At 41.1% G+C, this 24,863-nt stretch overlaps 1 protein-coding gene across 1 annotated transcript in view; it reads right to left on the bottom strand.

Moving 5' to 3' along the window:
- The window catches only part of COL9A2 (collagen type IX alpha 2 chain), a 95,411-nt gene that overhangs the window by 11,356 nt on the left and 59,192 nt on the right, over positions 1–24,863 (bottom strand). The window contains exons 11-26 of the mRNA XM_068268933.1: positions 23,360–23,416; positions 23,144–23,197; positions 19,445–19,498; positions 19,088–19,141; positions 16,968–17,021; positions 16,547–16,600; positions 14,042–14,095; positions 12,393–12,446; positions 12,233–12,286; positions 11,247–11,291; positions 8,633–8,686; positions 7,600–7,653; positions 7,365–7,418; positions 5,312–5,383; positions 3,072–3,107; positions 2,914–2,958 (exon numbers count right to left, since the gene is read on the bottom strand). Of these exons, the coding sequence (XP_068125034.1) occupies positions 2,914–2,958; positions 3,072–3,107; positions 5,312–5,383; positions 7,365–7,418; positions 7,600–7,653; positions 8,633–8,686; positions 11,247–11,291; positions 12,233–12,286; positions 12,393–12,446; positions 14,042–14,095; positions 16,547–16,600; positions 16,968–17,021; positions 19,088–19,141; positions 19,445–19,498; positions 23,144–23,197; positions 23,360–23,416 (849 nt within the window). The remainder of the gene's footprint in view (positions 1–2,913; positions 2,959–3,071; positions 3,108–5,311; positions 5,384–7,364; positions 7,419–7,599; positions 7,654–8,632; positions 8,687–11,246; positions 11,292–12,232; positions 12,287–12,392; positions 12,447–14,041; positions 14,096–16,546; positions 16,601–16,967; positions 17,022–19,087; positions 19,142–19,444; positions 19,499–23,143; positions 23,198–23,359; positions 23,417–24,863) is intronic.

The raw sequence follows: 24,863 nt of genomic DNA, 5'->3' as shown, positions 1-24,863 counted from the left end.
GAGGAAATAAATGAACGTCAGCCTTTTTAAAAACACATTTGTGTGTATCATATTCTCAACAGATTATATTTGTCAGGGTGGTAACACATTAGTTATAATTCCTATTAAATGTCTGTATATCTTTTGTGCTTCTTAGCTATTGCTTGCTTCTATTAAGCCTTTGGAATGGACGTTTTAGATTTTAAAATCCAGCTACAGGTAAAAAATATTTTACTAGTCCCATGCAGCACCAGCTTTTTTTTCTTATCTGTGTAGACAATCTTTGTTCAGCTGATGTGAAATACTTAGGGCCCTTTTCCACTAGAGCGATTGTGATTGCTGAATCGCAAAATCGCAAATCGCTAGTGATTTTTAAATCGCTAGGGTTGTTACTTTATCATAGAAAGCATGAGAAGTATTTTCCACTACAGTGATTCGATTTGGAAATCGCTAATCGCAAATCGCAATCGCTTGCTGGAGCGATTTTTACAATGATAATACAATGCAAATGAAAATCGCAAATCGCAATCGCATAACAGAATTAATGAAAAATCGCAATCGCAATCACTGGCGTTTGTGATTTGTGATTGCGATTGCTAGTGGAAAAGGGCCCTCAACCTGATCAGGAATCCAGTCACTCCACCCATCCTGTACACAGGCATTAAGTAGCATAGGCATGTATGCAACAAAGCAATCCTTGTTGCACATTTCAAATCAGATAGTGTTGTTTGGTGCCATGGGTTGCAATCCTTCTAGGAGACAGCCAGCACAACTGCAGTGCAGTTCAGCAGGTCAACTGGCAAACCAGTGTTTACACCAGGATTTGTAGGTTTGGCAGACTGCGGGGTTATGGAGCCAAAACGTCTCTGCCCATAAGCATCTGAGAATTAAATCCAGCCCTGACTAAGATAGTAAAGACCAAAATAGTGAATTAATAAAGGTGGTAATGATCTTCAACTCACTAAGTGTTGCATGTTTATTCATCACCAGTCAGCAAACATTTAATCTACCTTAATGTGGCTCTTAAAGAACATATGCACTAATAGGGATATGGTGGCTGCCATATGTATTTCCTTTTAAACAATACCAGTTGCCTGCAGCCCTGCTAGTCTATATGGCTGCAGTAGTGTCTGAATCACACCAGAAACAAGCATGCAGCTAATCGTATCAGATCTGACAATAATGTCAGAAACACCAGATCTGATGCAAGCTTGTTCAGGGTCTATGGCTAAAAGTATCAGAGGCCAAGGACCAGCAGAAAAAGTAGGCAATTTGCATTGTTTAAAAGGAAATAAATATGTCAGCATATATATCTCTCTTATTGTATGTGTGCTTTAAGTTTTCTAGATAATTACAACTAAAAATTGTCATCACTGTGTATACTTGTCAAAACCTAGGCAATCCAAATTAATCTTTTAATGAAAAAAAAAATACATAATCAGTGAAAGCTTTTTGCCAAAAAGAACAGCAGCTTCAGAAATATTGGCTGCTAAATTTATACTGTATGCAAATTTTGGCCAGTTAGTTTTACCCTCTATTTGTGATGTGTGTTGTCAGTAAACAATAGGAAACAGATGTAGCTAAATACACATTTATTTTTACTAGACCTCAGCTGCTTGGATCTCTCAGTATTGAGTGTTTTGATATGGATTTTCTTTTCACAGAAAAAAAAAGCCTCTGGCTACGATCACTTTATGTTGGCCATGACTTTATGTTGAACTGATAAGAAAGCAATGACTACACACTGGGTACTGTGGGAAATTGGAACAACCCTTGATTCAGACCAAATCTTTTCCCATTAGCAAAGTCTATTGTTGTAAATTCTCCTGAACAGCCACATACAGCAAGAACTTTTACATAGTATGTGAGCAGACCTACTCATGGAAAACATGCAGATCTGTTATGCTTCATAAACAGGCCCGGATTTACATCACAGGAGCCTATAGGCACAAATGTCCTGGCACCCTAGACCGTGCCCTCCATGAACTTACAAACACCCACCAAACCACACCGCCAGTGTGCTGGCTGTCCCAGCTGTCACTTCTCCCTCACTTCTCTTGCCTGTCATAGCTACAGGTGTCCCTTAGCATTAGGTAGTGAGAGGTGCCCTCAGTATTAAGTAGCTTGTGGTGCCCCCGACTGAAGGGAGATTTCATTACTGAAATTCCGAGAGTTGGGTGAGTAAGCTCAATTTATGCTCTGCTTGGGACTCTGAATAGGGAAGGAGGGCGCGAGGCACTGGAGGAGGGGAGTGAGCTGCCTTTCTATCATCGGGCGCCTGTAGGCACGTGCCTACAGTGCCTTATGGTAAATCCGGCCCTGTTCATAAACATCTTGTAGCTTGGATTTTTTTTTATGACTTTAGTTCGGCTGTAAAGGTGGCCATACACTCGTTAGATTAGCAGCAGATAGATCATCAGATAGATTTCTGATCTATCTGGTGTGTTTAGGAACATTTTTTACTAAGAACAGATTTCCAATAGATTTCAGTTTGAAATCTATTGAAAATCGATCTGATGGCATTTTTTTGCCATCAGATTTCCATTAGGTCCAATGCAAAATGATAAGCAATCTCAACAGATCGACCTAGATTTTCCAGCCTGCCAGATCGAATGAAATCGAATAAAATCGATCGAAATCGGCCGCAAATCGGTCGATTGGTCAATCGATTTGCAATCGACCAATTGATCGATCGATTTTGATCGATCGATCGGCCAAAAAGCGGCTGAGTGTATGGGCCCCTTAATGCTTGTGTCCTTGGAAAATGGCAGTGTTTCCCCTGCTTTCCCTCTCTCCCTGGACAAACCATGTGAGCAGATTTTGTATAATTCATGTAAACAGCAAATAAATAATACTGGGAGAAGTGTTACTACAATTGCTGTAGCTGAGCTGATATGAACAACACATAAAACATGACCGGCATCAGTTTCTTACCTTTTCTCCATTCTCACCAGCCAAACCTTCAACTCCAGGGTCACCCTGAAATAAAGAGAATGATCAGTCACAAGTGCAGGTCAGTGAAATGCTAATACATTCCGGTGTCTAGTCAGAATTGGTGTCTACTCAGTTTGCAAAGGAAAAAAATCACTTACTACGTCACCCTTGCCTCCAACCTTTCCAGGGAAGCCCTATAAAGACAAGAAGACCATGACATATGTAACGTCCTTAAGCTGTTCAAATAACATATAAAACCACACCTTATAGTTTCTATTTCTCCTTAAGGCTTAATTTACAAAATGGAACTCAACGTGAATGAACTGAAGTTATTGCAGTAAGTGACCTCCTGCACTGTACCAGGTCTATCCAAGCAGTAGCCCATAATCAGATACAACCAATACATGTATTCCTTTCTTTCCAGCTTCCCTTAAAAAGACACAATCTGAAAATGGTAGTTTTATTATTTGTTGGAAATACGAGGAACTATAACCTCTAAACTGAAGTGACCCTAACTACCGTAAATGTTGTACAGATAAGGTAACTGTAAAGAGCCATCATCAGTCTTCAAGTTATCAGTAGATGCTCATGTCTCAAGAAACCTGCATTGCTTTGAAATAGGATGTGGAGCAAAGCAAGGATAAAATCTTTAGTGTAACAAAATTAATTTTAATATATATGAAACATGAGAGGTTCCAGTAATATTAAGCTGTAATAGCTTTTAGAGTACAGGCAATTATTAAGTAGCTGTATATTCTATTATGCATAGTTCACCGATGGTAGATTTACTATTGACACGTCACCATATAAAGGGAGGCCTTTACCAAAGTTTGATTTGAAAATAGTGGTCACATGACTTATACCCACTATTTATTAGATTCAGTGTTCTCCCTTTGCGTGTGGGCCCTCAGTCTCCTGTAATCCCCAGTATAATCAGTGGCATTGACTTTCCATGCTGGTAAAAGCCTCCCCATGCTAAGATACTAAAAGGCTATTAATAAAAGTTGCTAGGGGTGTTGCTAGGATCCTGGAAAATCTGGGGCACCCCTGGACATAAAGAGTGCAGCATGATCTAGATGTATCACAGACCTAGCTAAATGTGCATGGACCTAGCAGGGGTGTAATTCAAAGACAGTGGGCCTATACATAAAACTTTGGATGATCCCCCTTTCCATTTAAGAACAACAAAACCAAAAAGCAAATACAGTATAAGGCCGTAGCGACCATGCAATACAGCCTGATGAGATGTAACAAAACATTTTCCGCAAAACACAGAATTCAGCAGTGCGTGCACCAAGCATGTCAATGAGCAGCGTGTCTCCCAAAATACATAACTAAGTAGTTTGCCGGCTCTAGTTAACATTAAGAGACAGCATTACCTCCTCAAACACAATTAGACAAAGTCCCCCACCCTCAAAAACACACACACACACACACACATAATTAAGCAGTGTTTCAAAATACATGAGGCAGTGTGCCACCCCAAAAATTAGTCACTTGTCTGCTCAAACATAATTAGGCAGCATTTTAAATAAATAGGCATTGTCCACCAAACAATTAGGCAGAGGCAAATGATAAAGTGAGAAGCTTAAACATAAATTGGGATAGGGCTACAGATGATCAGGGTCATGGATAAAAATGAATGGAGCAACCCACCATCTTTTTACACTGCCTTAAACCAACTGTCCACCAAGATGTTCAGAGCAGGCAGCAGATGGCAGTTCACAGCAAATCTCCATAATTAGCTGCGGGAAACACATAGATATTCAGAAGACTCTGCAGGGACACAGGTGGGAGGAGGAGGAGGATACATATGCAACTAGCCTGCCCACACCGCCTACATGATGCTGTCAGCTTGTGTGTCGCCTGTTCTTTGACAGGAACTTCACCAGGTGACAATATAGTGACAATGTATTTGGGCATGGGCCATGGATCTCCGGCCCTAATGTTGAGCCTGCTTTGCACGGCTTCTTTCTGTGTAGAATAAGAAGTTGTAACATATTGCTGCTCTTTTGTCTCCACCAATTGACAATATCCTGAAGTCAACTGTGAAGCCGGAAAAAGTCTTTTCACTTCCCATGCTGCTCTACATCAACTTTGCCAACCTGATGATGACATTGTTGGTTTATGTGCTGTAAGTCAGTGGTATAAAACATCACCACATTATGTAGACAATAATAATGACAAGAATAATGACAAGAATAACAACAATAATGATTAAAGCAATACTAATAACAACAATAATCATGACAATTATTATTATTATTATTCATTTTTGTGGCCCTGACAGATTTCAAGACCACTTTACCAACTATAGTAAACAATTCACATCATATTAGAATCAAATAAAATACATATTATTTTGATTACTGATTAATATCAAATTACCATGTGTTACCTTGTCTCCTTTCACTCCAGGAATGCCTTGTGGTCCTGGTATGCCAGGGGGACCCTGCTCACCCTTAACTCCCTGTATAAACAAACAGTATGTTAATATGTGTCCAAATAAATCACGTCTTGTCCTTCCATCAAGGTTTAGCATATTTCTATATTGTATTTTTTTAACCAAGATTTTATATATTTTGCCCCTTCCCTAGAATACAGGACAGGCCTGTATACTTAGTACTATAGTAATATAATAATATAGATCACCAGTGACTGGCCCAGTCACATGTTTTTACTTGGCCTTCAACTTAGGCTGTTTCAAAAGATGGATGCTAAAATAGTGGGTCCTAATGCAGTTACCAAGCCACCCGCCTGATGCTGACATCTGGCAGGCATTGAGCTCAGTTGCCTGTTTGGTTTTCCAGGGAACAGAAACTGTCAGGATGTTAGGTGTAATGACCATTTACTCTTTCCTGCATGTGGATATGAATTCTAAATTTGGAAATGAGTCAGGGAGCAGCAGGTGAATTTACTTTTATTTAGGCCAGTTTTAAACAGGTGAAATCCATTGGGTAAGCGTAGCTTGACATGATAATAACTGACTGATGAAAATTTAGTGCATACTAAAAATCAAAGCATTGCAGGTTGTTTTTTGTTTTTGTTTAGTTTTTTTGTTTGTTTTTTGTGCAGAAAATAATATAAACAAACAACACTGCATCTTTAAGGCCAAGCTGCAGGGTCGAAAAACTCAGCACACAAGTGATTTCCCCCTCCCCCCCTTTTCTCCCCACCAACAGAGTTGGTGGGGTCTGATTGTCCCCCCATTGTTTATTTTTTTGTTTATAAATATTTATGTGCTGTTTTTGTTTTTTGTTTTTTTTTACAAAAAAGGCTATATTTCTTTAATGCTGAGCCACCGTCCCTGCCTCCCTCCCCCGGCCAGCCTATAACAGCGATCGGCTGTGATAGGCTTCAGCCTATCACTGCCGATCGCTCCTGTGTCCCACAGGGGGACAGCCGTGTCACACACCTGACCCCAGTAGATCGCTGCTGCTGATCGCAGCGCTGTACATGGTGATTAGATGGCGGTTTCGCCATCTAACAGTCTCCCTCGGAGGCTGAAGGAGGGGCGGAGGTCCGCCCCTCCGAGCATGAGATGCGTGTGCACCTTGCACGCGATATCCTGCAAATCCCAGCCCCAGGACTTGACGCCACTTGGCGTTAGGCGGTCCTGGGGCTGCCGCCGCGGCCACGCCCATTGGCGTTAGGCGGTCCCCTACAGGTTAAAGGAACACTATAAATTAAAATGACTTTTCTTTAATACTCTATATTAGGGTACACATTACCACTAGTGTTAGGGACACTTTATTTATTCACCCAGTTCTCTCTCCCTGCTTAAAAATCATCCTTCATTTCTCGCACAGCTCACAAATATACTTCACTGTGTCACAGCATACAAGAGAGGTGGAGGCTGATCTGAAGAGGTAACTGGTAGCTAGATGTGCTGTAATATTGCTGTAATATAACTAGCAGTCAGGGGCAGGGAAATGTGTATATACTACTCCGGACTGACTGGCTGCTTTTGATGTTACATTCCAGGCTGCAACTACTTTCTAAGCTGCTATGTGGTGTCTATGCTGAGAGGGAGAGACACTTATTAAGGTCCGGATAATGTCTTTGTAAACAGAGAACAGAAGACAATAAACACACATTGCTGGAATCTTTAACCGCTTACCACCATCTGAATAAGATTATTTTAGCAAGGTGATTAATAAACTATACACTGAGGAGTTGATAGCAACCCCCCTGGGCAGGAACATGGTCCAGCCCTGCAGAGCCCGACACTTTTGTATCTAAAGCTGATGGATGATTTTACAGCAGAGAGGCAGAGCTGTGTGAGGAAAGCGATTGCTCCTTATACTTGTGGTAATGTGTGCCTGGACATAAAGCATTAAAAAAAAGTTGTTTTAATCGATAGTATTCCTTTAAATAATATTTTAAAAGGCCATGGCCCCTTCAGTGGCAGAAACTGCAACTAAACACTTGTACATCACAGGCATACTCACCACTTTTCCTTCAAGACCACCTGGTCCAACTGGTCCCCTTTCACCACGATCTCCCTTGAACAAAAAAAATCAAATAAATGAATGCATGCTTGATCAAAGCATATTCAGAATATTGATAATACTGTCAAAAAAATTCAGCATGTGAGCTCAGTAATTTTTTTGAAAAACAGATAGGCATGTAGATTGTGGACAGCTTTGACAATATGATATACGCTCTGATGGAAAAGGCACTTACTCTTATACCAGCAACACCCCTTGGGCCAACTTCTCCCGGAGGTCCCCTCTCTCCCTGAAAAACAACAAATTATTTCCAGAATATTACTTGTTTAAAATAATAAAACAAAAATTAAACTGATTGGTAAGAAATTGTGAAATATGTTGATCCCATATGCACAAGTTTTTATTTTTGGATCCCTGTACGGTTTAGTTTTAATTAAAAATAATGCTTCCTGTGTTTCTTCTTTCAAATCATAGCAGTGCAGAGATTTTTTTAAGCAATCTGCTGTACTCTGATATATCAAAATCAAGAATCAGTGCAAATAAAGAAACTGAACTTTCATTCTTAATATACTAAACGTAAAAATACAGACTGAAAGACGTAAAGCTCTGTACACATGCTGGATTAAACTTGGCCAAAGCAATCATTAAAGAGCCCCTCCCCCTTCCATCACCCAAAGATCAGTTATGTCAGATCTTTAGCAATGTCCAACACTCAACTGACCCCCCATTGTTCTCCTACTCATTCCACCCATGAGAAGCTGCTCCATTATGCAATGTGTGCGATCCCGCCTTACCCCTTACATAGTATCAAATGCATTCCTAGCCTCTAGGCTAGTGATGCATTAGAACAGCACTTGGCCCCGATCTGCTAACCAAAGAACCGAGTCCTGTCCTGATCCATCATACGTGTCTACAAGGCTTTACTTAAATGTCATCTTGACTCACAACAGATAATTTAGCTTTGGTTGGGGGTCTGAGAGTAAAATCACCCCCCAACTTATTTTATCACTTACTCTGAAGGTAAGATTTCTCTCTAGAAGGTTATATCTCTACTTCCTCCCACAAGGCTAAGATAAAGGTACTACATTGCCACACTTTTCTCCTTCATAATGCTCAAAATTTCTTTGGAATGTCAGCACATGATTCAACTTGCAAGAATTGGTACAAACGTAAAATATTAATTTTAAATGTACTATGCAAATATACTACAAAAGCAGGACAATCTCTTTATTTTAATTATAATGAGTATATTTTGGATCAACACTTACCAGTTTTCCTGGAGCACCATTGAATCCTGGCTCTCCACGAGAACCTGGTTCACCCTAGAAGAAACACATATTTGACAAGATGGTTATTAAAATATTGATAAGGCATATCTGTGTGGTATGCTAGATTAGCGTTCATGTTCATATTCACATCAACCACATCTCCTATTGAAGCTTTAAATTCACATGTATTATATTGCCAAAAATATTGGGATACTAACCAAAATCATTGAATTCAGGCATTCCATTTACTTCCATAGTCATAAGTCAAGTCAAGCACCTAGGCATGCAGATTACGTCTACAAACATTTGCGAAAGAATGGGTTACTCTCAGGTGGTGGTCAGTGAATTTCAGCATGGTACCTTGATAGGATGCCACCTGTGTAATAAGTCCATGTGTAATTTGCTTGCTACTAAATACTACACAGTCAACTGTTATTGGTATTATAACAAAATGGAAGTGACCGCGTATAACAGCAACTGACTAAGCCATAAAGTGGTGTGCTCCATAAACTCACAGAGGAGCGGCAACACATAATGAGGCATTAAATATGCAAAAGATGCCAACTTTCAGCCGAGTCAATGGCTACTGATCACCACTCTTTATGGCCTTTTGAGTACCTCAAGAACAGTGTGTAGAAAGCTTCATGGAATGGGTTTCCATGGCTAAGCAGCTGCATCTAAGCCTTATGTGACCAAGAGCAATGTATGGCAATGTATTGGATACAGTGTTGTAAAGCATGCCGCCACTGGTCTCTAGAGCATTGAAGACATGTTCTCTGGAGTGATGACTCATGACTCTCTGTCTGGCAAACCAATGGATGAGTCTGGATTTGGTGTATGCCAGGAGAACATTACTTCCATGACTGCACTGTGACAAGTGTAAAGTTTGGTAAAGGGGGGATTATGGACTGGGGTTGTATTTCAGTGATAGGGCTTGGCCCCTTAGTTCCAATGAAAGGAACTTTAAATACTTGATTTTGGACAATTTCATGCTCCCAACTTTGTGGAAACAGTTTTGGGGTGGTCTATTCCTGCACCAACATGACTGCACACCAGCGTAGGAAGTAAGGTCCATAAAGACCCAGATGAAAGAGTTTGGTGGGGAGGAACCTGAGTGACTTACACAGGGCACTGACTTCAACAGAACACCTTAGTGATAGTCATACAACATCAGTGCCTGATCTCACACATGCTTTCTTGGAAGAATGGAAAAGCTCCCATAAACACACTCCTAAAACCTTGTGGAACGCCTTCCCAGAAGAGCTGTAATAGCTGCAAAGGGTTGGCCCTTTATGTCATTAGTTTATGTGTGCACAGGTAGGTGTCCCAATACTTTTGACAACATTGTGTATATGGGATTAGTTGCAGCTCTACATATACCCCTTGTGGAGGGACAGTCCCAACTTTTTAACCAAACACCGCTGGCCCTCTTTGCTCTTGAGTCGCCCCCTTTTGAGATCTTTTGTACAGGTCTTTATTTAAAAATGCATTACTTAACTACTACAAGTGTATTTTACAAGCAACCTCTAAAGTATTGGTTTACCGATTTTAAAGTGCAATGTATTTTTCTGACCAGTACAGGCTTTTGTATAGGTATGGGGAATTTCATAGTAAAAAGTGTTCCTTTTTTCAGAATGTCTGGGGTGTGGCTATACTGCACTTTTCTCATTGGCCAGTTGGCGATAAAAAGGAACAAAAAACGGAAATCTTAAAACAGAATGATCTGATTAGGGCAGCTGGTAAATATCTGCATATCTGAGCATACCTACATATTTATGGATTGCTTTAGCCTACATTGACAGTGGTACCTTGCGGTGTGTCATAGAAGCAGTGCATTACTGCAAAACGCGTGTTAATAGTGACAGTGAAGCATCATTTTCATTAGCTGTATGCTTCACTGTACTTCACAGTATGCTACACAACCCACAGATAACATGCGGGACCGCTTTCTCGATCCGTTGCATTCCTGCTGTTTCAGGGAACACAACACAATGGCCACTGTGAATGCAGCCTTAGAGTTTTGTATTAAGTCACTACATACAGTAATGGCACGACTCTCTTTGTATAATCTCCAGCCTTTAGAGATGACTGACACAATAACATAAAGTGAATATATATTTTCAAAAGAATGGGATTTAAATGAGTTAGTAAATCATAATACTTTTTCAGATTTGTTTATATAAGACTTGAACTTTTTTCAGTTTCACAATTTACATTGCTGGATTTGCTACGATTATCTGGGCCCAACTAAAGTACCCTGGGGGAACACATATCGGACCTTATTCAATTCACTTTTTTATCCTAAGTTTTCTCTTAGGTGATATGTTCACCTCTTATCAATAAAATGCCTTTTAAGCCACCAACAAGCAAGACAATACTCAGAATAACTTTGCTAGTACTTATCACCTACTGTATGGCACTTTATCAGTTGTGAAGTGCTATAGTTGTTTTAAAAAGATGAAAAACTGTCTCCTTGAGTAAGGAGTAGGACCATCATGCGCTAAGAACTATCTAGCACAATGATTTATAATGATCTAGCACTATGATTTATAACTATCTAGCAATATGATTTAAGATATCTATAAAATTCATTAAAAAGACAGATTATACATACCTTTTGGCCAATACCTCCTTTAGTACCTGGTTGACCAGGTAACCCCTGAAAAAGAAGAAGAACGTTAGGATATTTCACTTTGTTAATCTAAAGAGTATTCTACTAGCAAGTCCCTTGTCATGTAAATGTTTCTTCAAGCAGAGCATCGGATAGTGGTTAAAAAGTATCGTTATCATGTACTGTAGTAGCTGATTAAAAGACCAGTGCTATGGAAGATGATACTATACAAAAATACAACAACATTTGCAAAACGTGTTTTTCCTCAAAGCACATAGATATGCCTCAGATTACGATAGTTAAAGGGTGGACTGTGGTACAGACAACATAGTCAAGTGTTCATAAATGCCAGACTAAACAGGTGGCGTTTCAGTTTGGACTTAAATGTTTTCAGGTATGGAGATGCTATGATGGGTGTGACAGGAAGTTTCAAAGCGCAGGGGAAGCATGACAGAAGGCTCTGGCTCCAAAAGTTTTGAGATGACCAAATTTAAGAGAGGTGTCAGGTATCCCGGGCCCAAATTGTACAAAAATTTGAATGTCAATAAGCCAATCCTAAATTGAATTCCCCCTTTTATAGGAAGCTAGGGTAGTGAGTGAAGGATTGGTGTTATGCGGCAATGGCAGGGATGGCTTGTTAACAGCCTTGCAGCAGTATTCTGTACTAATTGCAGGCAGTACAGGTCCTTGTTTAGAAGGCCTGTATAAAAAAACATTGCAATAGTCCAGTCGTGATATGATGAAGTCCTGAACTAGGGTTGGAAGATACACTGGAGGCATGAGGTGCTAACATTTTGCCAAGGTACTATATAAATCAATGATAATAATAATAATGGTAAAAATATAAGACTTGCCATGTCTGAATATGCAACAACCTTCACAACATATTAAGTGACTAACTGGTATAAGCATTAGTATGCAAGTGTATTCATGCATCACTAGTAAATGTTACATATCGCCTTAGCTACAAAAACATTAAGGATACTTACAGCTAAACCTTGATGACCAGGTACACCAGGTATGCCATTTTGGCCAGGGCTGCCCTAGACATGAGAGAAACATGAATTGAGATACAACAAGCAATATCTAGAATGGCTATGTACAATACTAATAAGTAATGTGAGAAAAAATAATTCATGAGATACTCACCTTTACGCCATTCACACCTGGGGTTCCATCCTTTCCATCAATGCCAGGGAGTCCCTGCAAAGAAATTAAGAATGCATGAAAAGAGTGATCAAAATGAATCTGGGTAGAAAATGAAGCACCAAAGCATGTCTATCTAAAGCCCTGGGAATGTGAATCTGGATAAGCAGTCTAGCCTAATCACACATTGAAACTATTTCATTAAGTCTAATTACTGGTTATGAACAAGATAAATACATTGTTCAAACTAACTGAACATTAGTTCTCTGATGGGAAACAACGAAGATTGCTTATTATCACAGCTGAAAATAACACTAAAACCAAATGTTCAAAACAAACAATTGCCCTCTGGTCCTATAAGCAAATAATAATAGTAAGGACAAAATTCCATTAACTAACTAATGTGTCAAGCCAAGATTTCTGCCTGCCCTGTGGATATACCCACCTTACCAGACTCTTCAGTGACTGGAGAGAGCTAAAGCTGTGTCCATTCCATTCTGTCTTGAAAGACACATCTTACATTTTGGGTTTGCAGCTACACATCTTGGATCCTAAGCATATGTTATATACTGCCAGAAGACATTTTCTATTTGGGCCTATTACTGCCCAAATCTACACATTCACAGAGCTGATTAAGAAGTAGGACAATCAACCCTGCTAATATGAAGCCAAAAAAATTAAGTAATATAAAAAAGGTAAATATAAAGTAGATGAAACTGAAATATTGGTGTGTCTAAAGGCAAAAAGCTGATGACATAAAATCTTAATGCCAATTTTTTATCTACACTAAAGCGCAGTTTTGCATAACGTGAAATTGTACACACTCGTGTCTGAGAAAGAGTCCATGGCAGTGAGTGCTATCTTACTCAAGGGTCCACCTCTTGTTGCAATGCTTCACCCTTCTGATACTGCCTATTTCACAGAGGAAGTTTCGGCTGTGAAACAGGAAGTATCAGGAGGATGCAACACAACATGGAGCACCATGGCAAGAGGTGGACCTTCAAAGAGTTAACTCTCACTGCCATGGCCCCCTTCTCAGACACGAGTGGGTACAGTTTTGCTTCTTGCTAAATTGTGCTTGCTTACCCTTACTGGAGGCATTTCGCATGCCAAGTCTCTTGATGGACCTCGAGAAATTAACTGAGGTAAGGCCGCGAACCATTAGTAGATGCAGAGGATGTAGATTTGCTGACAAATAGGTCTTAATAAACACAAACCATAGAGCATAATGGCCATCAAGTACTTTATTATGTGCACCTACCGTTTATTCTTCTTTAAACCAGTAGCTGGAAACTTGTCATTTTGTAATAAAAATGCTTTACACGAGTAATTAATTGTAAAGGCTTGTATACTGGCTAGAAAAAAAGTTGGCTGCGATAATTACTCTGCAATGTCTCGGGTATGAATCTAGGTGTCCACGGCGTCATTTAATGATCAGCACACCAACATATATATGCTTGAGACCCTGACTAAAGTTAATTTCAATTTATGCATGTTCAGCTTCCTCTTGTATTTGACAGCTTTTGTTTTGCAAAGCAAGGTGTATGTTAATTAAATTACAAGGGCCCTACTATAGAATGAGAAAACAAAACAGAAAATCTAGGTTTTCAATGCATTTTTAGTAGATCGAGAAAATTAAGAATAAAACTTACGTTATTGCCCTTTGGACCCATCGCTCCCAATTGTCCAATAACTCCTCGAGCCCCCTGAAACACAAGGTAAAGAACAAGGGGATCTTCTCAGTAAATACGAGTCATGCATCTGAAATAAGTTGACCAGTTAGTAAAGTTACAGAATTCCTATTATCATTTCTATTATCTGATCTGCATGTTGATTTTGTGTCGAAGACTCAGGAGAAATCAGTCTGTCTGACAGTAAAAAAATCTAATGCCTGCCTGGTACACACCAAGCAATTTCCAGTCAAATTTATGGTTGAATCAATAATTTCCAGCAGGTCCGATCTGATTTCCAATCATTTTTTATTGATTTTCTGATCACTTCTATACAAAACCGATCAGAAAAATGATCGGACCTGTTTGAAATTATCGATACCACCATCAATCTGACGGGAAGTAGCATGGTGTGAATGAGGCATCGGATAATATAAGAGATCAGCAAAAGCTGCCTAGATATTTCTTGCACTACTAAACTCTCAGACGGAGATGCTCTGCTATGTGGTATTGCCAGATGAAACTTCTTCCCTGTGGTGCACGGTATATATGAAGAGAAGTATACCTCTGCTAGTAGACAATGGTCATGCTGAAGCCCACACAGCACTTACCCCACAACAGGAGGTATACATCTCCAAAACACAGCAGGAGAGATAATTACACAGTTACGTGCTGATGGGATGTCTTTGCTCCTCTTCGACTTCTGCTTAAAAGATCTGCTTTAATGTTCTTGAAAATGAATATCAAAGAATTTGGTATTGCTGGGCTGATCTTAAAAGCACATCCCAGTAATAAACTACTAGTCCAAGGATAACCACACAGAGTCTACAGTCAATGCCATCTGTACCATGCACATTAAAGGGAACCAAGCACCGCTTTTTTCATAGTTTCTAAAAGCTACAGGAGATGCCATGGACCCCCCTCCCCTTCTAGCTGCCCATTATGTATCCAGGAGAAGGTGTGAAGAAAGCACCTGTGACTCCTGTAAACTCTTTGAAGCATAGTGTCCAATCTACCAACCCTCATGCTGCATATCTGCCTGAACTTCTACGGTTGGGCAGGCTATGGAAGTAGGAGGAAATAGGATAATAAAGACCTCTGCTAAATTTTTAAATGTAAAAAGAAGAGGTAAAATTGAAGTTTATTTTACTAATGAGCCACATTGTTGGCATGCATATTAAATGTGCTATTAAGATACCCTTAGTGCTAAAAATTGTTCTTAAAGAAGAAATCCATAAAGTTTGACTGAGCTGCATACAAATAAAATAATATTAAGTGCATCCTTCAAACGTTATTCCCCAGAGGGTTCACTAACACCTAAATAGCTTGACTGACTACTGCAGTCAGATGCATGTATATTCCACAAAGTGATGTTAGAGGGAAAAGAGATCAGGCAAGTTGGCTGAGGAGGGCTGGATCTTGCCTGCAGCTTATAGTGAGGGCCAGTCAGGAGTAAACCTGACCTAGACTGTGCCCAGCTGTTTCTGATATTGATGACAGACTGCATCGCTCTGTTTTACTGTTCATACAAACATTACTATTTCCATCCTGGAAAAAAGATTGAAGCATTCTTTATATCTTCATCTAATTAGAAAGCAATGGAAGCCATATTTTCCTGAATACTCACTTTGTAGTCATTATAGAATGGTATTAAGGAAACAGGTTAAAATAATTTTAAAATACGATGCATTCTTGGAGAACAGATTTGTATGAGTTATTTAACACCTTAGAACAGCCTAATATGATTGATCGTATTTTTAATCACAAAACTAACTGGGCACCCCATGCTCCCCCTGTCCTTTGAGCTCCCCCCATCCTGTGCTGTGCTCCCCCATCCTGTGCTGTGCTCCCCATCCTGTGTTGTGGTCCACTGCTCCCCCATCCTGTGCTGCCACCATCCTGTGCTGTGCTCTTCCCATCCTGTGCTGTACTCCACTGCCCCCCCCCCTATCGTGTGCTGTGCTCCATGGTGGTGGCAGCACAGGATGGGGGAGCAGTGGACCACTCACTTCTTGCTCTGTTGTCTGGTGCATGATTACACACAACATGAGGAGATGCAGATGTTGGACACTAGAGCAAGAAGTTAGGGGTGATTGACATTGCTGGAGTGCTCAGAGGAGGTGAGAGAAGCATGGCTACTGCTGCACCAGATACTCTGTATACTGGGTTGGGTAAGCACCTGGACAGAGAATGCTTGCTGGGACACCGGCAGTTTATTGTCAGGATGGCTGCGGACTTGGTGCCCTATCCCATGGCCTTTGTGGCCTTGCCTCAAATCCGGCCATGTGTGCCATGTGTTGAGAACCTTGGCCTAAGTATTCAAATACACAAAAAGCAAGGCTAGATATAACACTATTATGTTCTTCAAGTTAATCTATCTGAAATAAACTTCACATTATTGAGCTTAACACAAAATTATACTTTTTAATTTATGCCATATTTAGTGATTATATTTTAACATGAAATAGGGAAGAAAGTATTACTCACTCTATCTCCTTTCTCGCCGGCCTCTCCTGGGGGCCCCTTTGGCCCCTCCTCGCCCTGAAACAGACATATAGAAGTGAAGGCTTTGCAAGGCTGTGCTCATTAGTGATAATAACTACCCAAAGTGCAGTTTAATTAAATGCTCTTGCTCTCTAGGGAACTCTGTAATGAGGACTGAGCAATGTGCACTAAGATGGGGAATTTCACATTCATCTCTTCTGACTGCACAAACTATAATGCTCTGCAGGTGGATTCACCCCTGGATGGGGTCACTGAGAGTACTGTGCTATTCACTGATAGAAACAAAACAAGGAGCCCTGGCTGATATTCCATCAGTTTTACTTTGTGCAAGTCTAAATAGTCATACTATGTCTAAGTCCAACCTTTATACCATATACAATATGTAAAATTAAATGAAACTTACAGGCTTTCCTGCTGCACCAACTGATCCAATCATCCCTTTATATCCTGTTGGCCCCTAAGACATTTAGATAAGAAATAAATCACAGTTAAGAATAGCAATATACAATGGTATAACAAAGTGTAAGCTATGCATGGTTCCTTCTGTCTAACGTGTGTAAGCTCAGTAGGGGCTGGGCATTAAATTCAACAGAAGGATGTGACATCTTTTTGTAGTCTGTAATTATAGCCTGTAATGGCCTTTATTGCTTTTATTCTGTTCACACCTAAGCCTCTAAATGGAATAATGATAGTTGTACCATAGCTATACAATTTCTTCTGCATTGTACACATTGTCCTGGGAATGTGAGGGAACACACTGAATTCAGTGCATACTTGAACATTGCACACATCATAAATAAATTAAAGAAATCATTTGACAACAAATAATGGTGGTGGATCAGTGGTGGTCTGGAGAGGCATATCCATCATGGACGGATGCACAGAACTCTGTAGGATAGACTAAGGCACCTCTAGGATATTATGCCTCAGTCTATCTGATGCCACCGTGTTGCTCCTCAGTCCTGTCCAGGAGCTCAATGATGTCCTGGTCCAGATCTGGAGGGAGATGTCCCAAAACATGATCACATTGGAAGCATTCCCCTTACACAGCTAGGCATGTATAAAAGCACTTGGGGGCCATCCAAAGCACTGAACATTATTCTGATTTGCTGCAATAACATTTTGAAATTTTGATGATATGCATGCCACATCATTTTTGAATTTAAATATTCGGGGGAACTTTGAATTGAGCCCTCTGTAGATTGATAATTTTAATTTCCATCAAATGATTTGGCATTTGGTCCCTAACATATTACCCAGTTCATATCAGTATATACCTGTATATTGAGCATGTTTTTTTCCCATTGAGATCTGAAGCATTTTCAAAGTGCTCCTATAATTTTTTTGAGCAATGTATGTTCAGTCAACAAAGTCACATCCAATAATTATTCTCTTTTCAAGGTAGTATAAGCCTAGCAAAGCTCTTGTGCAAATGATCATCTGGAACTCATTCAATATTTGTTGCTCAAAATAAAATTTGCAAATCATTTTGGGTAGCAGTTTTCAAAGAGGGCTCTGTAAAAATTTGGCTCCTGGCTCAGCTGCATGTACTTCTCTATGGAGAGGGAAGTAGGGCAGTCACACAAGTGGCAGTTTGCCACAGGAACTTGAAGATGCCTAAAGACAAACGAGGCATCGGGCATTGCAGTTTACTGGCAATACAACTGAGAGACAAATGTCAACTAATGCCTACAATAGCAAATGGAACTAGCCATCCTAAAGAGCTAAGAAAGGGCAGGGGGGTCCCTTCAGTATTATACTGGATTGGCACCACAGTTAGCTTTCAAACAAAGGAGCCCCCCAGTTCCTGAAGAAAGACAAGTTAACTAGTGGGAAGATAGTCCTACAAAGGGTTGCATAAACCCATCAGATGACAATAGCAGCCTCTTGACACTTGTGAGCTCTACCTGGAGCAACCTTGAAGCCTCCTGAGGCATTTATGTAAATTGATTTTAAAAGATTAATTTAAAATGAACTTCAGATATGCACTGTTGTAAGAGTATGCAGCTGCTGTAAACGTGTCTCTGTAAGCGGAGGTGCAACATAAGTCACTATGAAGAGACATTGATGCATGAAAGGCAAAGTGAGAAGGCAGAATTTCCCACAAGCTAGACTTTCTATTATCATTGCTGTTGGCCATGGCCAGTGTCTTCTGAAACTTATTAAAGAATACTACATGCCTGGTTCTTCTGACATCTTTAGTTGAGCTGTTTTGAGTGGCAGTACTATACAAGGTGGAAAGCAGAAGCAGGCAAAGTATCATCAAAACGGTAGGGGGTTGGGACTGTTTGAATATGGGTGAAGGCAATGGGGGTGAGGGAAAACATTTGAAGTAAGTGTTCCCCCACCCTCATTGCTTAAGTTCATATTCAAACCGTCCTGATCGCCTACCATTGGGACACCCTGCATCTTTTTCTTGTAGTTTGCTGACTTGTCCATTATCTGTTCTAAGTTTATTTTCGTAAAGTTTTGCATCCACATTTTCAGAGTTACTTTGTCATCTCTTCATAGTTTTATACTTACGGTTTCTCCTTTTGGTCCAGCAAGCCCTGGGTAGCCCCGGATTCCCTGAGGGCCCTATATTAAAATATGAAAAGTATTACTAATAGCAGGTGCCATGGTTCAATATGGTAGAGGAGCGAACATGATTCAAGTTAAAGTACTTTATATTAAAAGACAATGTTCCTTCAATATACTTCAGTCGTATCATTGAGTGTATTATTAATATTATATATCATAAATTGGGCACTGCTGATGAATGTGATCAATGAAGTACTAAAATTTTCCAACAAACTGATGGATTCAAGCACCATTACTAAACATAGTAGGAGCTGCACTGTAGTACTCTATACACAAATAGGGCAAGTAATTATACGTCACCGGAGGTCCTGGAATTCCTTGTTCCCCTGAAATTCCAACATCTCCCTTTGGACCCTAAAATTAAAAGAGAAAAATGAATGCATACATACCAATACTTTCATCCACTACATATATGAAAAGCTTCACACTGTATTTATCAAACTATTAAAAGCAACTGTAGAGCAGTTATCTCTGTAAAGTTAATACAGTAATTTAAACACAGCCCGTCACAAGCAGAGCAATTTCAGAGTGGATTTGAGATTATTTCAGTTGCCTAATAAACACCTTTTTTTAAACCTACATGAACAGATGCATGCCCTTTCATTTAATTGTGTTGGTCTTTGATGCTTATGATTTTTGACTTCCCAGATAATAAAGCCATTTCAGATCTCAAAAACTCCCACAACTGCTTTGCCATCAAAATCATCATGTAAGTACTGTACTGGCATAAACTTGTATTTATCAATAGTTCAGGATATACACAACATGTTTCAGTGTGTACACCTGATGAAGTGGGACACCCCGAAATGTGTATATCCTGAACTATTGATAAATGTAATTTTATGCCAGCGGCGTTCCTCCTCAGATGATTATCTCAATGACAAATTAGCTAGTTTTTATCTTAGTGTTGGGCAGCTAGTTTCTTTGACGTAATCTCTGTCTCCTCCTGGCCCAATAGAGAGTTGCATGGTACAATTTTCATTCCACCACCATTTAACGGTCCTTTCACACTATGCATTTGTTCATGCGCATGTTCTCCAGTAAACACAAACTATGATCTGCACTACTGATGTGCCTACGTGAACAGTCCACTGAAATATAATAGCTTTGCACTGGAATTATATTGTCTGTTCCAAAAGAATGCAACAGATGCGTTATGTAAGGACCCTTAGTGCAGGGATTAATAATCTTTCATAAGATCAGTTTGGATAAGAGTCTATTTATGGCATATTCCAATTTTAAGACATCTATTTATGAACTTATTAGCCATGATTCAAAAAACATAGCTCCAGATTTTTCTCACAGGAGATGTTTTTTTCTTCTTATCCATAAAATACAATTTCAGCATGTAGCAAGTGAAAAAGCACTAAAAAGTTGGTAAGAAAAATCATATCAAACATAAGTTAATTTTGGACAACTCATTTTGAGTACTTTTTTGCTGGCTGGAGGCTCAAAAGGTATTGACAAAATGAAAAAACATTTCCTGTGAGGAAAATCAGGAGAAAGTTTAATGAATCATGGCCAGTGAGTGATACTAACTGATAAGTAGAAACTCATACTTTTTATGAATAGCGCATGTGAAGAAGAAGATGACCTGACAAAGCAGGAGGTCAAGAAGATACAATGACTTCAGTCACAGTGTCTTGTCAAGGCCTAAGGCTTATTAGGACAAAGATGGTAACAAACAGTAAAGCCTCCTACAATTACCTGACTTAAAGAGAATCTGTATTGTTAAAATCGCACAAAAGTAAACATACCAGTGCGTTAGGGGACATCTCCTATTACCCTCTGACACAATTTCGCCGCTCCCCGCCGCATTAAAAGTGGTTAAAAACAGTTTTAAAAAGTTTGTTTATAAACAAACAAAATGGCCACCAAAACAGGAAGTAGGTTGATGTACAGTATGTCCACACATAGAAAATACATCCATACACAAGCAGGCTGTATACAGCCTTCCTTTTGAATCTCAAGAGATCATTGTGTGTTTCTTTCCCCCTTCAGCTCTCATCCACTGAAGTTTCAGGCTGCTCTTTTCTTCCTGCAAACAGCTTTGCCCTTGTCTGAATTTCCTCAGCATGTGAAAGCCCAGCCAGCTCAGAGGACGATTTATCCAGCTTGTTAAAGATGAGAGAAGAGAGAAGCTGCCCTAATCTAAATAATACACAGGCAGTGTGCAGAGGGGCCTGGAAGGGGGAGTTCATAGCAGAACCACAACACTGAAGAACTTGGCAGCCTTCCAGACACAGGCCGACAAGTCTGACAGGGGAAAGATACATTGATTTATTACAGAGACTGTGATAGCAGAAAGTGCTGCAGTAAGCCAGAACACATTAGAATAGCTTTTGGAACTTGTAGGATGATAAAAAACAGGATGCAATTTTTGTTACGGAGTCTCTTTAAAGAGAATCTGTACTCTAATATTCTTTCACAAAAAAGCATACCATTCTATTCCTTATTTTCTCCTGTGCCCCTCTGTGCTGTTTCTGCCACTCTCTGCTGCAATCCTGGCTTGTAATTAAGGCCCGGTTCACATTAGCGTTCCCTGTCCGGATTCGCCGGGCCGGATCCGGACCGTATACTGTACAAACGGAACGTACGTTCCGCATAGCAATGCAAAGGCTATGCGGACGCTCACACGTGTCCGTTCCGTACAGTACGGAGCCGGACCGGATCCGGACTCCGGACACTTTTCCAACATGCGCTATTTTTTGGGTTCGGATCTCCGGCCCACGCACCTGGACCGGAGCCGGACCGGAGCCTGACAGCACCATCCGGAACACAGAGACCAATGGGAAATGGAAGGCACAGAACACACTGCCTACAAACACCTGACGTTCTACCCCACTTCCTATGCGTATCCAAGCGGCCATTTCGGATAGGGACACATGGGCCAAGCATGTCTGGAGTGGAGCAGCAGTGACAGACGTGCTGGAGCTGTTTGGTAGAATGTCGGTGGAGGTGAGGCCTACAGCGGAGGAACCTGATTCTACAGGTGCAGCAAGTGCACCTTCTGCTGACCCCAACATTTTTTTATTTAAATTTCGCTATTTTTTGCCCACGGATCCGGATGGCAACCTGATGCATGCCTGATGCAAACGGACCAGATCCGGATCAGGTCCTGACCCGCTCAGGATCCGATCAGGATCCGGTCCGTTTGCATGGCAAAACGCAAGTGTGAACGGGGCCTAACAGTTTAGGCAGTGTTTACAAACAAACTAACCAGCTTGTGATAGGCTCACATAAACAGAGTGTGTGAGTCATACAGAGTGTGCAGGGGGCCTGCAGAGGGTGTGTATCGCTTCTATCCAATCACAAGCAGCCCTGCACATTCCACACATTCAAGCCTTAGCCCGACAGACACGACAGAGGAAAGGAGATAAGATTTATTACAGAGACAGTGCAATTAGGAAAGGCTGCAGTAAGCCAGAGCACATTAGAACAGGCATAGGAACTTATAGGATAGAAGAACTAAGGCTGAAAAATTTGTTACAGAGTCTCTTTAAGTCAGCTGAAGTGTCTGAAAACGACACCCTCAGCCGATAATCAGGCCTTTATATGGCAGCCAGTAACCCCCAACCCCAAGCGATCTGCTGGGCGGATCTACTCACCCGCAGCAACGCCTATCCCCCAACGACCCGCCCGCCGCTTGATGTCAAGCATGAGCCACTCGTCGTCTCTCTCCACACAGCAACACAGCGCATCCTCAGCCACACAGCTAACACATGTGTGCAACCCAGCTCAGCGATGTCGTCCAAGGGCACAAGGGAATCAAGTCCTGATCCCCGAGGAGTGACATCAATCAAAGGTGTGTATTGTGACCAGTGCGAATGCCAAATCTCGCAAAACAGCTGCTGAATCCGTAGCTGCAGACATTTTTATTCTCCACCACAGTTTGCACTATGTATTAAAGCAGCCATTCAGTGACGATCTATGCCCTGATTAGACTAAGCACTGTAATAAAAAAAAATAATTTCATAATGAATTTCAGGATATACATACAGATTTGCCTTGTGGTCCGGCCTCTCCAAGGGGACCTGAACGTCCTTTATGGCCCTTTAAAGAAAAGAAAATATTTTAGAATAAAATGTGCTCAAGCTCCAATGCTTTAAATAAATGAGAAAACATTTTGTTGGCCATTAGCACAACAAAATGACAAAGATAAAATGTAAAAAGATCATTTATGAGAATACAGTGTAAGAAAACAAACAAACTTACCTTCACGCCCTGCAGTCCCTGAGGTCCCTTTGGACCTGCTGGACAATTTGTCGGACACTGAAAAATAATAACAGCCATGATTCATTGCGTACAGAATCCAGTAAATATTTCAAATTTAATTACTATTAAAAGAGGTTGCTTACAAGAAAAAAACGTTGTTTTTGTTTATTGATGTCTATTGCTTACCTGCTGCTGTAGTTTTCTAACCCAGCTATTCTCAACCGGGGTTCCGTGGAACCCTGGCGTTCCGCGAGAACCCTCAAGGGGTTCCGTATCAATTTGACACTTCCACGGGACAATATAGTCCCACTTCTCCATAGCATAGCAGGATTTACTCATGCTGCTGCGAGTGATGCGGCGGATGGATCTACAAAGAAGCCGCATCACCCGAAGCCAGCTCTATAGTTCCGGAACGCGCAGGAGTTCTAACAGGATCCCAACTTCAAGGAGGAAAGGACGTCAGATGGTAAGTATGGGTTTTTTTTTCCCTGCACTGACACCAATGACTAAAGCAGCCACAGAAGGGTGAGAAAGCAGCACACAAACGGACAAAGCAGTAACAGAAACGGGGGACAAAGCAGCCACAGAGAGGGGGGACAGCATCACACAAAAAAGAACAAAGCAGCCACAGAAAGGGGAGACAGCAGCACACAAACGGACAAAGCAGTAACAGAAACGGGGGACAAAGCAGCCACAGAGAGGGGGGACAGCATCACACAAAAAAGAACAAAGCAGCCACAGAAAGGGGAGACAGCAGCACACAAACGGACAAAGCAGTAACAGAAAGGGGGACAAAGCAGCCACAGAGAGCGGGGACAGCAGCACACAAACGGACAAAGCAGTAACAGAAATGGGGGACAAAGCAGCCACAGAAAGGAGGGACAGCAGCACACAAAAGGACAAAGCAGTAACAAAAAGGGAGGACAGCAGCACACAAACGGACAAAGCAGCCACAGAAAGGGGGACAAAGCAGCCACAGAGAGGGGGGACAGCAGCACACAAACGGACAAAGCAGTAACAGAAAGGGGGACAAAGCAGCCATAGAGAGCGGGGACAGCAGCACACAAACGGACAAAGCAGTAACAGAAATGGGGGACAAAGCAGCCACAGAAAGGAGGGACAGCAGCACACAAAAGGACAAAGCAGTAACAAAAAGGGAGGACAGCAGCACACAAACGGACAAAGCAGCCACAGAAAGGGGGACAAAGTAGCCACAGAAAGGGGGGACAGCAGCACACAAACGGACAAAGCAGTAACAGAAATGGGGGACAAAGCAGCCACAGAGAGGGGGGACAGCAGCACACAAACGGACAAAGCAGCAATAGAAAGGGGGACAAAGCAGCCACAGAAAGGGGGGATAGCAGCACACAAACGCACAAAGCAGCTACAGAAAGGGGGGACAAAGCAGCCACAGAGAGGGGGGACAGCAGCACACAAATGGACAAAGCAGCCATAGAAAGGGGGCCAAAGCAGCCACAGAAAGGGGGGACAGCAGCACACAAAC

The sequence above is a fragment of the Hyperolius riggenbachi genome, chromosome 2, assembly GCF_040937935.1.
Source record: "Hyperolius riggenbachi isolate aHypRig1 chromosome 2, aHypRig1.pri, whole genome shotgun sequence".
In the NCBI taxonomy this organism is placed as follows: Eukaryota; Metazoa; Chordata; class Amphibia; order Anura; family Hyperoliidae; genus Hyperolius; species Hyperolius riggenbachi.
The sequence above is the reverse complement of the archived record's forward strand: the minus strand, read 5'-3'. Positions and strand labels throughout refer to the sequence as shown.